This window comes from Streptopelia decaocto, assembly GCF_964273445.1.
Source record: "Streptopelia decaocto genome assembly, chromosome: Z".
NCBI lineage: Eukaryota > Metazoa > Chordata > Aves > Columbiformes > Columbidae > Streptopelia > Streptopelia decaocto.
Genome location: NC_138657.1, coordinates 61499301 through 61513711, shown reverse-complemented (window position 1 = coordinate 61513711; position 14411 = coordinate 61499301). Strand labels below are relative to the sequence as shown.

The window sequence follows — 14411 nt, the reverse complement described above, 5'->3', positions numbered from 1 at the left end:
TCAGGCTGTTACAGGGGAAGAAACTGCTTTTACTATTCAAAGAAATATTCTTCTTTCATGCACAAAAGAAAGACTTCTGTTCTGCTATCTGCATGGGTCTTTTCCCCTCCTTCCATAGCACAATCCTTATTACCAAATTCCTTTGCTTTCCTTTACTTCCAACTTTCAATGGTTTTCTCACTTGAATCCCTGATTTAGCTTCTCATCTTAATTTTGAATCATAGCCGCTGATCTGGGTGCATCTACTCAGCTTGTTAAGTTATATGGATGGGAAAAAAATTCCAGAAGCAGGCAAGTAAAATGCTTGAAATAGAGGGGCACAGATATGAAATCTTGTTTTCTCCTTGCTCAGAGACTCTGCAATGCCTCTTTTATAGAGCTAATATGTCACAGATGTATTCCTGGGAGTAGGGAAGCTGAGGTTTTGAACTCGGGAGCTTTTCCACAGGTAAAGCCACCAAAATTTTCTGTTCCACTAATCCATTTGGAGAAGCCAGAGACATGGAGAAAGGCCTCCAAGAGTCATGCTGCCAGGAAGGGGGACTTCAGAAAGACCCATGAAGAGGTTTGCACTCAGATTCCTCAAGATTTATTCAGTTAGGCTGCTTCTAATTCCCTCACAAATGTCACTCACTATTACAGAAAGCAGAGAAATAAACCCCTATATGTAGCAAGTATACAAACACATATATAATTATATGTGTATGTGTTTTTATTAAAGAATACCCAAAGTTCAGAAAAATTTATTTCTTAATCACAACAAGACTCTAAATCAAGTGATGGCTTGAGGTACTAGGCTCTACATGCAAAAACTGCAAAAACTGAGAAGTAGTAATGTGTTAAATATTAACTTATTTATTAATCTGGAATCAGAAAACATTAATAAATACAAAATTAAAAGTCAGCACTGACCCACAGAGCTTTGTTCATTTGGTAATTCAGCTAATATTCTGCACCATAACCAGATCTGTTATACAATATTGGATACAGACATTGATATTGCCAGAATCTATCCAACCTTACTACATTTTGTCCTGATAAAGCTAACCAGGCCAATGCAATATGCAAAGCTCTATCACTGTACACAAAATTACATATTTGTCTTAGGATTAATTTGAAAAATAATAATTTGAAAATTAGCTGGTCAATTCTTTTGTTAGCTGTGCCTCTACTTAAGGTATTACTAGAGTCTTGTTATTTCTCATGTTATTTTTTTTTCTTTTCCACAGAAATATGTTCCCTCCAAATCTGGTGGAAGCTTGCTTTAAACAGGTAAAAAATACTTTGTTATTTCCAACTAAGATACAATAAAGTAAGAAATTGACATGTAATAGTATTTTCTTTAGGGATATCATGTAGTTGTACTTACAGCAGAAACAAATCTTATGTGTGCTGCCAGCTGTCAAAAAAACCCCACACACTAAACCAAGCAAATCTGTGTTTTGTTTTCAATCGTGTTGTCTCAGTATTTGCTATGAGAAGTGAAGAAAACACACTTGGTATGGCAAATCACTTTTTTTTTCAAGTATCAAATTCATAAGTCTACAGCAAGCTCCATTAAATTCAGTACAGAATTTACTTTATGTTAAATTGTGAGATACTGAGATATGCACCATCTGTACGAAAACCAGAAGAATTTCAAGAATGCCATGTGAGAAATGTGCATAGGTTCAAAACAGGGGAAAGAATTTTGTGAACATCAATAACAAAATCAGACTAGGGGACTTCCCATCACCTATGATAGGAATGCATAGAAACGGGCTTTCTGTGTTGCTTCTCAAATTCCTTTATCGTTATTCTGGTCTTAACCTTATCTGTTCTACGGAGAAAATAAGAGTAACTAGTTGCATTCCTTTTTTTTTTTTTTGAAGGACAACCTTACATAGTCAGTAAAACCTGTAATTTGCATTTCTAAATTCTAGTCACTTCATACTGACCCCAAAGACAATCTCAAACTGATACTATTTACCATTTATTGCTGTAGCAATATAAAAAATTTGAAATGTGGAGGTCAAGAAGCAAAAGGATAAAGTAGGAATTTTTCAAAGTCCAGCTGAGTTACTTCTTGCAGGAGAACTGAAAAGAAACAGTAACATATTCTTCAGTTATAAAAACAGAGACCAATAAAAAGCAGTGACTTTCTAGATTAAAGATTTGGTCAAGATTAAACATAAACTAGGCCTAGGTCCAAAACCAACAAATGCTATGCCTCTGTTTTTAGTAAGGATGAGGATGAAATCAGGACAGTTATACAGAGGAGCAGTATGAAAATACGAAAGTCTCTATCTAAACTGGAAACAAAATTCAAAGAATTTAATGCAATAAAGTCAGGGAATGATAACATCTTTATTTCAAAATTATGAAAGAATTAGGGCATAAAGTTACAGACATAGCAGCAAGTATTTTTAATAAATCTCTCAAGTTGGGAAGTTATTATCTATAGCTGGTGAAAGAGAACAAAGTGTCTTTCAAATTGCAATTTCAAAAATATTTAGAAATTTATTTAAGCAGTTATTAACCTATTAGCCTGATCTTGTTTGGTGCTTTTTTTGTTGGTGTTTTTTTTTTTTTTTCTTTTTTGGCTGGTTGGGGTTTGGTTGGTTGGTTGTGGTTTGGTTGATTGGTTGATGTTTGGTGATGGTGGTAGCTTGGTTTGGGGTTTGGATTTTGTTTTTGTTGTTTTATGTCTTGGGGTTTTTTTGTCCAGAGAAATGCAATAGATTAATCTCTTTGGACTTCTGTAAAAGAGGTTTTTATATGAGGGAAGTGAAAAAGTTGAGTGGGGTATAAGTTTATTATAAGAATTGTAAAATTTGTGGACATAGCATGGAATTTGCTGAAGGATGGGGAATACCTCACTTGATATTTTTATGAATAACATTGCCATAAAATGCACACAAAATTTACAGATGACAACAAAGTCCAAGCACTTTGTACTGAGATATCTAACAAATGCTAAAGAAGGTGTTATGTCCCTGGAACACCTTAATATTATAAACAACAAATAAAACAAAAAAGCAAATTGGCTCTTGCACATATTGGCATGATTGGTTGTCTCCTTGTAGCTCTTCATCATGTGTGAAATAAACCTTTAGAAATCAACAGTAATTCTGCATTAAGATAGGAAGTCATCATCGTCAGAAAAAAAAAAAAAAAATTTAAAACCCCTCTAATTCAGCTCTAAGATATATCAGGTAACTTAACTCCAGGAGAGGAAATAAAAGCCAGAGGAATGTGACTGTCTGGAATACTGAGTATATTTGGGTCACTACATTTATAGGAAGATTAATGCAAAATGAGCACAATGGAGAGAGGAGCTGATGAGATTATCAAACACAGTGTGTAAAACAAAAAGAAGCTTGATTTTAAAAGTACTCAAGTACAAAAGATGAAGTGGGAACAGAGCTGTAGACACTAAAGTAAAATGTTTATACAAGAAGAAATGGAAATCATTATGACTAAATTTAAAAGGAGAATTAGTAAGTTTTATAACCTTCATTACCTAAAAAGTGAGGTCATGGAAAAATCTTCAATTAGGAGCCAAGGGAACAAACTACCTCACCAGTTTTAAGATACAGCTTGAAAAAACATTTTGATAAAACATCTTACTGCCACAGGAAACCTGCTTACGTTAAGTATATTACATTTCTCATGTGCTTTACAGCTTAAAGGGATTTCTGAAAAATGGTTCAAAAACCAGGAAATGTTTAATGAAAGTTTTCTTCTGACTTTTCAGCAGCAGCTTTGCTTACTGAAGTATCAGAATTTTAAATCTGTCATATTGATACTATTTGAATCAGGTATCAAAACCTAGATTTTTAGGTACAAGTTATTTTGTTGTACCAGATTTGTTAAAAAAAAAAAAAAAAAAAAAAAAAAAGAAGCACACGTTTTACAGGAGAAACAAGTATCCACAGGTATCCAGATGACTTTGTACATCCGACCCCATAACTTTGTTTTCAAAAGTTTACATCAGGTTTTTCATATGTTTTTCAGAAGATTTATGAAGCAGGATGATCCATCTGGTACTAATCTGGTTCTTTAACACTGTGTTTGCTGGGCCAAACACAAACCAGACTATTACTCATAGTCATCTGATACTGATCCACAGCTTTGCACACCTGGAAACCATCACTGGCATCACATATTTTGATATATAAGGTGCTCATATTCTGTCATAGCGCACCCTTAGTCAGATTTGTTTCCTGACAGAGACCTGCATTTGAACCCACTGGAAGGGTTTTGTTCTTTCTCACCACGACCAGGACACAGGTCCTCTAATGACTGTGTTAGTGCTCAGAGCAAGTTTTGAATCTTTTACTTTCCCCATCGACAGAAAGCCCTTTCCAGAGCAGCTTCACTAACATAAAGGACCAATTATCATTTCCAACTTTTATAACCTCAAAAGATCAACTATTACTCGAATTTTGTAACACCAAGACATGGAAAATTGGACTTTCCTTTGCATAATTAATTTTAGCAGAGTAAGGTTAATTTTCTGGATGTGAAATTGCTCTCCTGCAAAATGAAATGGAGCTGTGTGGAGCGGGTAACCAAGATGGAGCAGCATTCTAGATGAAATTGGGAAATCTTTTATAGAATTGCTGCTGGGAGAAGAGTCCTGAAGGAAGACTGGGAACTTAGGACTTATTCAGGAAAGATCTTCCTAAATTTTCTGCCATTCTGCATTCAGTCTTTCGGACCTTTGGATTCCCTTTCGTGTTCTTCCATCAAGTCTGTGAGGCAAACAAAGCTGCCTCCCCTTGCTTCTTGTCTTCCTCCTACTACTTCTTTGCACATTTTCTTCCACAGGAATAGGAAGACTGGTGAAATAAAATCCCCCTTGCCCTCCAGAAAGGATGCCCTATTGTGGACCCCGTAAACCAGGGGAAGTCTCTGTCAGAGAGAAAGAAAGCCCACAGGAAAGCGAAGGAAATCCTTTCTTTCAGACCTTTCAGTCCAGAATAGGAAGTACCATTTCAGGCTTAGCTGGTGGCATTCAGCCCCATGACTCAGGAAAGTCTACAGGAACAAAGAGCACCTTTGCCTATGAGGTCAAGTTAAGAAGAATAATCTGGAAAATATTTGGCTTTAGCTTCACTCTGTTCTTCACTAGTTACACTCTCTCTCCCTGTGAAAGACCAAAGTCCTGGTGGCACCCTATCTCTATCAGGGCCTCTTCCAATTAAATCAGTGGCAGATTGGTATCACTGGAAAGAGCAGATTGTAAATCCAAACAGTATACTTTCTCTTGCTGATTATTTCCATATGACATACATTGCTACCTTCACTGTGCACTGATCATCTGGAGGCTTTTTGTGATTTTTAACAGTAACAGGAGAATCTGAAAATACTGACTGCAGATGAATATTCAACACTTACCTAAAATTAGATTACTTTGTTCAAAATTTTCTCTGTACCACTATATTCACCCCCAGTTTAGGGGTATCTAATGAAATCTTTTGATTTATCTTTCAGATCTGGTTATTAGCTCTTCATTTCTCTTTGTTTGATAGATTCAAAAATGCTATCTAATCTGGGGATAAGCAGTTGTAAGCAGTCTGCTTGTTAAGCACATACTGCTTTTTAACTGGTTGTTCTTTGTGCTGTGCCCAGGGAATACAACAAAAGACAAAAGAAACACAAGTGAACTTGGGACATAAACACAATCAGTCTAACAATTTGGGGAGGGTAATTCTGTTGTGAATAGGTGGAATTTGATGCCAACTGAAGCTTAAAAACTGAAAAGGTGCATTTGATAACCACATTTCTTCTGAGCTATTTTTAATTAAATATTCTTTCCTAAACTCATCCTTATCAAGGGGATCAGAAGTGTTAATCACACATCCAGACATGAATACTAACTAATACATGTTGTCTGTTCATCATGACAATTTTAACTACTTAAGATATATTTTAACCTGTGTCATCAGCTCTTCTGCAGACAATTTAAAATGCTTTCACACCTGTCTGTGTGGAAAGGAAAGAAAATATTAATTAGGAAGATGGGATATCATTGTCTTATTTTTATTTATTTAGGCTTGTATTTAAGCAAACTTGTGGTTTTTAAAATCATCATTCACTAGAAAACACGTCATCATACAGACTTTGCACAGACAGTGCTAATTGTACTGTCTCAGAATACTGACAATAAATTACGAGTTTTCAGAATGGCTACCCGTGCATTACCTTGTCTGCAAGTCAACCACTGAAATGTACTACATGTTATAATGTTGCTTCTTAAAAAGTCATGCAATATATTCAAGTCAAATGACTGTGTGTGTCTTGTACCACTAATGAAAACAAAATAACCATAAAAGTGTGAACAATGAATTAATTATATTATGCAATACAGTAATTATATTTTCTATTTCATAATGAGGTAACTTAATTAGAATTCATTTTAAAGTTGTTCATTAGCACAGTGTCTTGTAAAAAAGTCCAGAAATGCCATTAATTTCATATTTTACTTGCAGATAAGGTTGTTCACAGAAAGCTATGAGTATTCATACGTTCCAAATAATATTTACCTCATTCCTAATTTGGTCTTGATACGTGAACTTAAGGAAAAATTAAGAGTATTTCGCATCTAAAATCTTACCAGACAAAAATACCTCTGCCTGGAGACAAAATGCACCAAACATCCTCAGAAATAACAGGATTTAAGTGATGTTGTCTAGCCCATCACAGATTGTTAGTGTAGGTGTTGGGACTTCTAGTAAAGCATAACTGGCTCTTTCGAGACTCCTAAGCCTACAATCTATTGTATGAGCAGATTTTTCTTTGTCTAATTTTTTCCATTCCTGAATGTTGCAAAAACACAAGGATCTGCAGAATCACAGTGTTTTATTAAAATGCCAGTCTGAGCTACATGAACAGTTAATAACTCTGATTCCCACCAGGACAGAGATTTGCCTGAAAGTAGGAATCTCATAAAAGATCATTAAATGACCTCTTAGCAGAGTTTGTCTGCAGAGCAGTAATAGTCAACTCCGCTGTTACCTCATATATTCAATAAACTTTGACATTTTCTATCGCCTTGAAGATGGTCTTTCATCCTGTAACTTCCTATAAACAACTGGCTTTTTCACCATTCCACAGAAATAAAATTTGGGTTTTAGTGGTCAAGCAATCTTGTATTTTGCCTTTAGTGTTATCTGAAAGAAAAAACACTAACAAGAATAAAGCCCAACCTACGCTTTTTGCTTAATAGGTATCTGCTTTGAATTTCCTGTATTTGTTCTTCCTTAATTTCTTTTGCTTCACCAGAAGCCTTTTCATTACTTTCGATAGACAACTTTGGGCATAAGAAGACAAACACATCCACAGAGTTATCCTTAATCTCACTTAGCAGTAATAAAAGAAAGGCTAGCTCAAGTGACTGTCCCAAAGCAAATAAAGTTGCTCTGATTCCTCTTGCTCAGATTTCCATTTTGAATCTCAGCCTAAATAAACCATTTCTCCACCACTCTGTAAGGGGTTCTACAAGGACTATTCTCCCTAGTAATATTTCTGAATACCTAAATCTGACCAACAGGGTGAGTCAGCAGATAAAATCTGCATCTCAGTGAACCAGTCCAGTAGCTGAAATGGAAACAGCCTTTGCTGAGATTCTAAAATCCATGTTATACCTCTAAAGATACTTAACTAATAAAGAATCAAAAGCATCTTCTTGCTGGGACGGAATTCCACAATCAGCACAAAAAGAAAAAATGAAAGAATATGCTTATTGCAGCCTAAAATGAGTTCTAATTGGGTTTTTTAAAGGTAAGAAACTTCATGTGACTGTACTTTTTGCCCTGTAGCACCCCAAATTCTTCTCAGTCCCCTGTCATAATTTTTGAGCTCAATAGCGAATTCCAACCTAATTTGACAAGGGGGGTGGAGAGAGCAATTCTTAGACAAATCAAGACTTTGCTGCCACTGAAAGAAAAGCAGTCTATGACTGAGCTTGTGGCCTGTTCCAACAGGCAGCAGCCAACCAGCCAGGCAGCATGATCTAACACTGTCTAACAGCTGCATCACATGTCGCTTTTGACCTAGTCAAATAGGTAGGAATGAGAGAAGGACCTGAGTGTAATGGAGGAGAAGCAGGACAAAGTCAGTTATGATGTGTCTAGGGAAAGTAGGAAATGAACAGGAAATTTGCTAGGAAATTAGGCTTTAATTCCAGCCCTCATTAAGCAGCTTGCTTTTTTTTTTGTGTTTGTCTAATCTGTATGCCCACAAGTCCAGCATAATTACACCCTTCAGATATTTGCATTAAGGAATTTTTACCTAAGTTGTTTGTTTTTTTTTTTTCCTACTGAAAAACAGTAACAAAAATATACACATAATCCAATTATCGTACCTGTATACATTACAAAAAAAGTGTGTGGTAAACAATGTTAGGCAATATTTTAACATTCCTGCCAAGACTGAATTAAAACCCTTTAGTGAGAACTTGTGGAAAATTTCCATTTCGATTCTAATATCTCTCTGTCACTTAAAGGGCAATCCCATCCCTCCTTCCCAGCTGTGTAGTTTCAGTGTTTTGCCCTCTCAGGCATTCTTCAGTCAGTGAACTGATTCACTTACACAACCTTTATCAAAAAAATAACCATTTTCTTTGTTAGGTAAGCTTTTTGCCAATTTAAAAAATAGAATTGGCTCACTGAGAGATCGAACTAGAACTCATACAGAGGAGAAATTGTAACAGGTTGGATGTAAGCGGTGAGAGACTGGAACTGGGCTTTTCTGTGTCAGTCAAGAGTTAGAACACCTCAGCTGTCTCCTCTAACTTCAGCCCAAATATTAAAATATTTTAGCAAATTTCATTTAAAATTCAAGAATATCTGACCTCCATGGAGATTTGTTCTGCTACATTTTATTCAGACACTTTCCATAAATCTCCTGTAAGCAAGTTTTATTTGAAACTCCAAAAGACACAAAGCCTTCAGAAGGACACAACAAATACCTGGATGGAGTGCATAAAACTATTCAGGTGTGGAAAATAACAGAAAATTAGGTCAGTGTTGACAGGCACTGATATTCAGGTTTCTTGCATTAGTCATAAGTGCTCCATTTCACTGAAATACTTTTGGAGTGAGCAACAGTCTCCAGATATTAGTAATAATACTACAGCTCCTGGATGTGATATTTGTCTTTTGCTGGCACATCCCAAGGTATAAAAATCCAAAATTGCTGAATAACCTTGACACCTGCATCCCATTGCCTTAATAGGGTATTTAGCATCATGAGGTGTATTAGAAACATTTTACTAGTGATATTCAGTATTCTTTGTGTTCAACAGAATTTAATCAGGGCAGGGCTGAAGCATGTTTTGAGCCCAGACAGAAATATTCAGGATGCACGTTTCTCTTTGGAAAAGCATTACGTGGGAAAGACTAGGTTTCAAAGCAGACATTTAGGAGCATATTGAGATTTTGAAATTGATTTGCACATCCCATAATGGAACCATATAAGATAGAACACTTTTCTTAATTAAGAAAAGTGCTGATTCGTTAGTGCAAAGCACAGAAAACTAACAGCTTTTCCATAGCAAAGGAAAAAAGAAGTATGTTACATTTAAGTTATTTCCAGTCTGTTTTTTCTAATTCAGAATGATGAAGAAGTAAGAAGACTCCAGAGCACATGAAAATACTTTACTAGCCAAAAAGACCTATTTATTTAACAATTGGCAATATATTACTGGAAAAAAGAGCAATTTAAAAAATGCAAACTAAGAATCAACAGTTTTGTCACAAAACTCATGAACATGGCAAATCTGCATCTTTGATTGTGATATATTTATGAGAAAATGAGTTCTGGAAGCTAAAGGTGAATATCTAGCTCTTGAAGTTAACGTGAATATTTGTTGCTTTCAGGAAAGCCAGATTCTCATAACAGTGCAATTTACCATATTGCCCTGCAATAGTAATTAATAATTTAATGTGTTATTTTTATCTTTGCTTGCTATAATTCACATAATTTCTGTGTTTCTTTTATTTTTGTTTTAACAGTTCAAAACTAACTATGAAAAGAAAATATTTAAAGTAGATATTCCATCCAACGACACATCCACAGTGGCTTCCATAATAAGCAATGTGTCAGAAGCAATGGAAACCCTCACCCGAGTGAAAGAGGAAATAGTTCCTGTTCCAGGTTCTGTAAATGGAGTGAATGCCCTTGGCTTGGTGGTTTTCTCAATAAGCTTTGGCCTGGTGATTGGAAGCATGAAGGAGCAAGGTCGGGCATTAAAAGACTTCTTTGATAGCCTTAATGAGGCTATCATGAGATTGGTAGCTCTAATCATGTGGTAAGTGCGTCTTCGATAAATTCCATTTTAAGTTACTAAGAGTATTTTTTCACCCCAGTCAGGCACTGGATCGCAAGTCTGTTTGACATGAAGTCAGACAGTAAGATCTAAACTGCTTTGTAACTTTTTTTCATAAATAAACACCAGAACTGTAATTCTGTATGTCAATAATTTGACCAAACATACCTACTCTTTCAGTATGTTTAGCTTCTGACATGAGAAAAATGGGGGTCTATGGCAGAACTTACCAAGCTTATACAGAGCCATTTTATGTCTTCATAAAGACAGTGATCACAATAGTATGCTATCAAAGTTTCCTTATATCCTAATCTGACTTCAGTAAAGGAAAAGGACAAACCTCTCTCATAATCTTATTTCTACACAGCAAGACCTTCTTATCACTAGTTTCCAATGCAACTGGTTCCTGCAGTTCTGTAGTATATATGTACGTCCTTGCATTGTACCTACACTGCTTACACATACACATAATTTTCCTACTTTCTTTATTGTGTTTAATAGGTATTTAAAACCAATACCTTTTCCCTCAGACATTAGGTATGAAGTCTTGTCAACAAAGAAGATTCGTTATTTGTCATGTAGAAGGTTAATTATGAAAATGAATTATGTCTTTTTGCTTTCTTTACTACAGAAAACAAACAAAAGCCTGCCCACGAGCATACACGCATATGTTGCAGTACTAGATACTAAAATAAAAATAAATACATTTTTTTCCAGTAACTAAAATTCTATTTTGCCAGGAAACATCTATACGAAGCAAAAATCTTTTATCCTTCTCTACAAGCACAATTAAGATGACAAAGCAGTGGACGAGAATTGTTACTTCTGAGAAATTTCTATATGGATTTAATGGCTTAAAGTACAATTGAAATATGCTGGATAAATTTTGTTCTGTGGTAACTTCATGTGAAAAGACAAGTGGACATTTATAGAAACAAGGCTGTACCAAAAGTCCATGTGCAGCAGAATTATGCTGAGTTTTGTGCTCAGCACTAGCTCTTTCTTCATCTGTTAACTATGTTTACCAATAAGAAAAACCAGATCATACCACTTTTGTTCCTGCCTACAATGCAGACAACCTCTGTCATACTTCATGCTTCATGCTAAAGTATTTATCCAGTGCCCCACTTAATAAAATGGGGCATGGCCAGAAACAGCTTGAAATCATTGGAAGTTATCAGCCTTCTGTGTGGGTTCTTTCCCCAACAACCTGGGAAATAGCACTGATGAGATAATAAAACTGGCCACTTGACAGTCTACAACTATGTCAGTTGAGCCTTGTTCATACAGACAGAACTGTAACAGAAATCCCTAAACTAGCTTTTAAATGACACTTGAATAGAAGTTCATCTCCCTACAAGTCTGAAAGGCATGCTATATATCTTGAAATACTTACCCAGATGCTGAATTCAACAGACCTTATCGGAAACATTCACTGCTCTGGTTTAATCTAGGTTGAATGGTTAAGAGTTTAAGTATTAAACTCTTGAACTGCTTATGAATAATTATGGTTATCCCAACAGTGAAATCCTACATTCATGTGTGCATGTAAACAGAAAAACAATGGATGGGGGAGTGAATTTCTACTTTGTTCAGCACAATACTTATTTGGTTTCTCATTTGCAGGTATGCTCCCCTTGGAATCCTCTTCTTGATTGCTGGAAAAATTGTTGAGATGGAAGACATGGGTGTCATTGGTGGTCAGCTTGCCATGTATACTGTAACAGTCATCATCGGTTTGCTAATTCATGCTGTTATTGTCCTACCTCTTCTCTACTTCCTGATCACTCGTAAGAACCCCTGGGTATTTATCGGAGGCTTAATCCAGGCATTAGTCACAGCTTTGGGAACATCTTCCAGGTATAATGCAATATTTTAAGGCCATATTGTTTTATAGTATTATTGGTTTGAAAAAAAATTTGTCTAATGTAACTGGTTAACTCTCTATTTAAGTATTCACTTCAGCACTTATTTCAGTTCTACTGCCCTCTGGTAGAGATTATTATAATTATATTGACTTAAACTCTATTTTCTACAAGAAACCCTGAACAGAGATGAAATTAATCTGTTTGGTGATGCAGACTGTACGGATGGAACCCTTGTGACTTTGATTAGCCTTGATGTTAGAGATTTTTAAGTAGTTTGTAATGGCTTGCTGGTAAAGGATGCAGCTGGCAAAGGATATGCATGGCAAAATGAAGGAGCAAAACAGGAAGTTCAGAAGAGATTCTGGGAGAGCTTGAGAGCCCTTATTAGCCACTGATGTTCTGTGCTCAAAAACCTCATAGCCAGTAATGGATATACAACCTGCAACAGAAATTTTACTTTTCCTCTTTGTTAATGAAGTCATAGGTACACCAAACTAATAAAAAAATGGTTAGCATCTATGACGAAAGGAAACGGTATTGTAATCAAACACATATTTCTAGACCATATCATAGGATCACAGAATCATTTAGTCTGGATAACACATTCAAGATCATTGAGTCTACCCATTAACCTAACACTGCCAAGTCAACCAGTAAACCATGTCCTTGAGCACCACATCTACATGTCTTTAAAATACTTCCAGGGATGGTAACTCCATCACTTGCCTGAGAAAGCCTGTTCCAATGCCTGACAACCCTTTCTGTGGATAAATTTTTTCAAATATCCAATCTAAACCTCCCCTGGCACAACCTGAGGCCATTTCACTTGTCTTATCACCTGTTAGGTTGGAGAAGAGACTGATACCCGCCTTGCCACAACCCTCCATGCTACGACCTTGTAGAAGGTGATAAGGTCTCCCCTCAGCCTCCTTTTCTCCCGGCTAAACAGCACCAGTTCCCTCAGCTGTTCTTCTACAGACTTGTGCTTCAGACCCTTCACCAGCTTTCTTGCCATTCTCTGAACTCTCTCCAGCACCTCAATGTCTTTCCTGTAGTGAGGGGCCCAAAACTGAACACAGGATTCAAGGTGCAGCCTCACCAGTGCAGAGTACAGGGGGGATGATCACTTCATCCATCCTGCTGGCCACACTAGTTCTGAAATGAGCCAGGATGCTGTTGGCCTTCTTGGCCACCTGGGAACACTGCGGGCTCGTATTCAGCTGTCTGTCAATCAACATCCCCAGGTCTTTTTCTGCTTGGCAGGCTTCCAGCCACATATGCTGCATGCATTCATACAGATGCACTTCAGCTGGGCTATTGATCCCACCACCTTTTTGGGAGAGAAGCCCTAATTCCTACATCACCATTCTGAGGCGCTTCTGTGGTTTCTAACACGACAATAACTCTGGTGTCTTTGCTGCTGCATGGCTCTCTAACCTCTACCTCCACTGAAATGGCAGACCAAATGACCTCACTAGCACAACATCACTCAAACACTGGTGTGCTGCTTCAAGGCATATCTCTAGCGAGCCTTTTTTTAACCCTTTCCCCTTCAGATCTAGTTTAAAACTTTTTCAATGAGCCCTGCTAACTCCTGTGCAAAGATTTCCCTCTTTGGGAGGGTATACTCCATCTGTTGCAGCAAGCCTGGTGTTGTGTAAACTGACCTGTGATCAAAAAAACCCAAAACTCTGCTGGTGACACCAGGCTTGGAGTCAGGTATAGATTGCTGGCTCTTACTATTTCTTCCCTCATCATTCCTTGCAACTGGGGGGACAGAGAAGAACACTGTTGTTACTCCTGATCCCTTCACTAGTTGTCCCCAGGTCCTGAAGTCTCCTCTGATTGCCCTCGGAATTCTTGTTGCAACTTCATCAAAGATGGAAAATAATCTGAGGGCCATACTAGAGTAGGAAGCTTACTCTTCACACTTTAAACCCAACAGAACCTTTCATTTTAATAGATTTTAATAGTGTCTCCTAAAGACAGGTGCTTTAAGTGAGACATTCTGTATTACTAAATTCAAGTCCCAGGTGTTTGGGATTGTTTTGAAGATGTGGGATGAAAAGCTATTGTGACCACTAATGTAGAAACTGATGTGTTGTATCACTGAAAAACATCTTGAAGGCTTAAAACAATTATTACAACATATTAATGGACAGAGAGGGACAATTACTTATTTCACATTTGATGTTTTGGTGTCTTGATGTCAATCCTGTAAGACGTTC

At 36.7% G+C, this 14411-nt stretch overlaps 1 protein-coding gene across 1 annotated transcript in view; it reads left to right on the top strand.

Annotated features, from left to right (window-relative positions):
• Positions 1-14411, top strand: part of SLC1A3 (solute carrier family 1 member 3) — a 64879-nt gene that overhangs the window by 43917 nt on the left and 6551 nt on the right. Inside the window, exons 5-7 of the mRNA XM_082074811.1 lie at positions 1230-1272; positions 10002-10297; positions 11942-12175. Of these exons, the coding sequence (XP_081930937.1) occupies positions 1230-1272; positions 10002-10297; positions 11942-12175 (573 nt within the window). The remainder of the gene's footprint in view (positions 1-1229; positions 1273-10001; positions 10298-11941; positions 12176-14411) is intronic.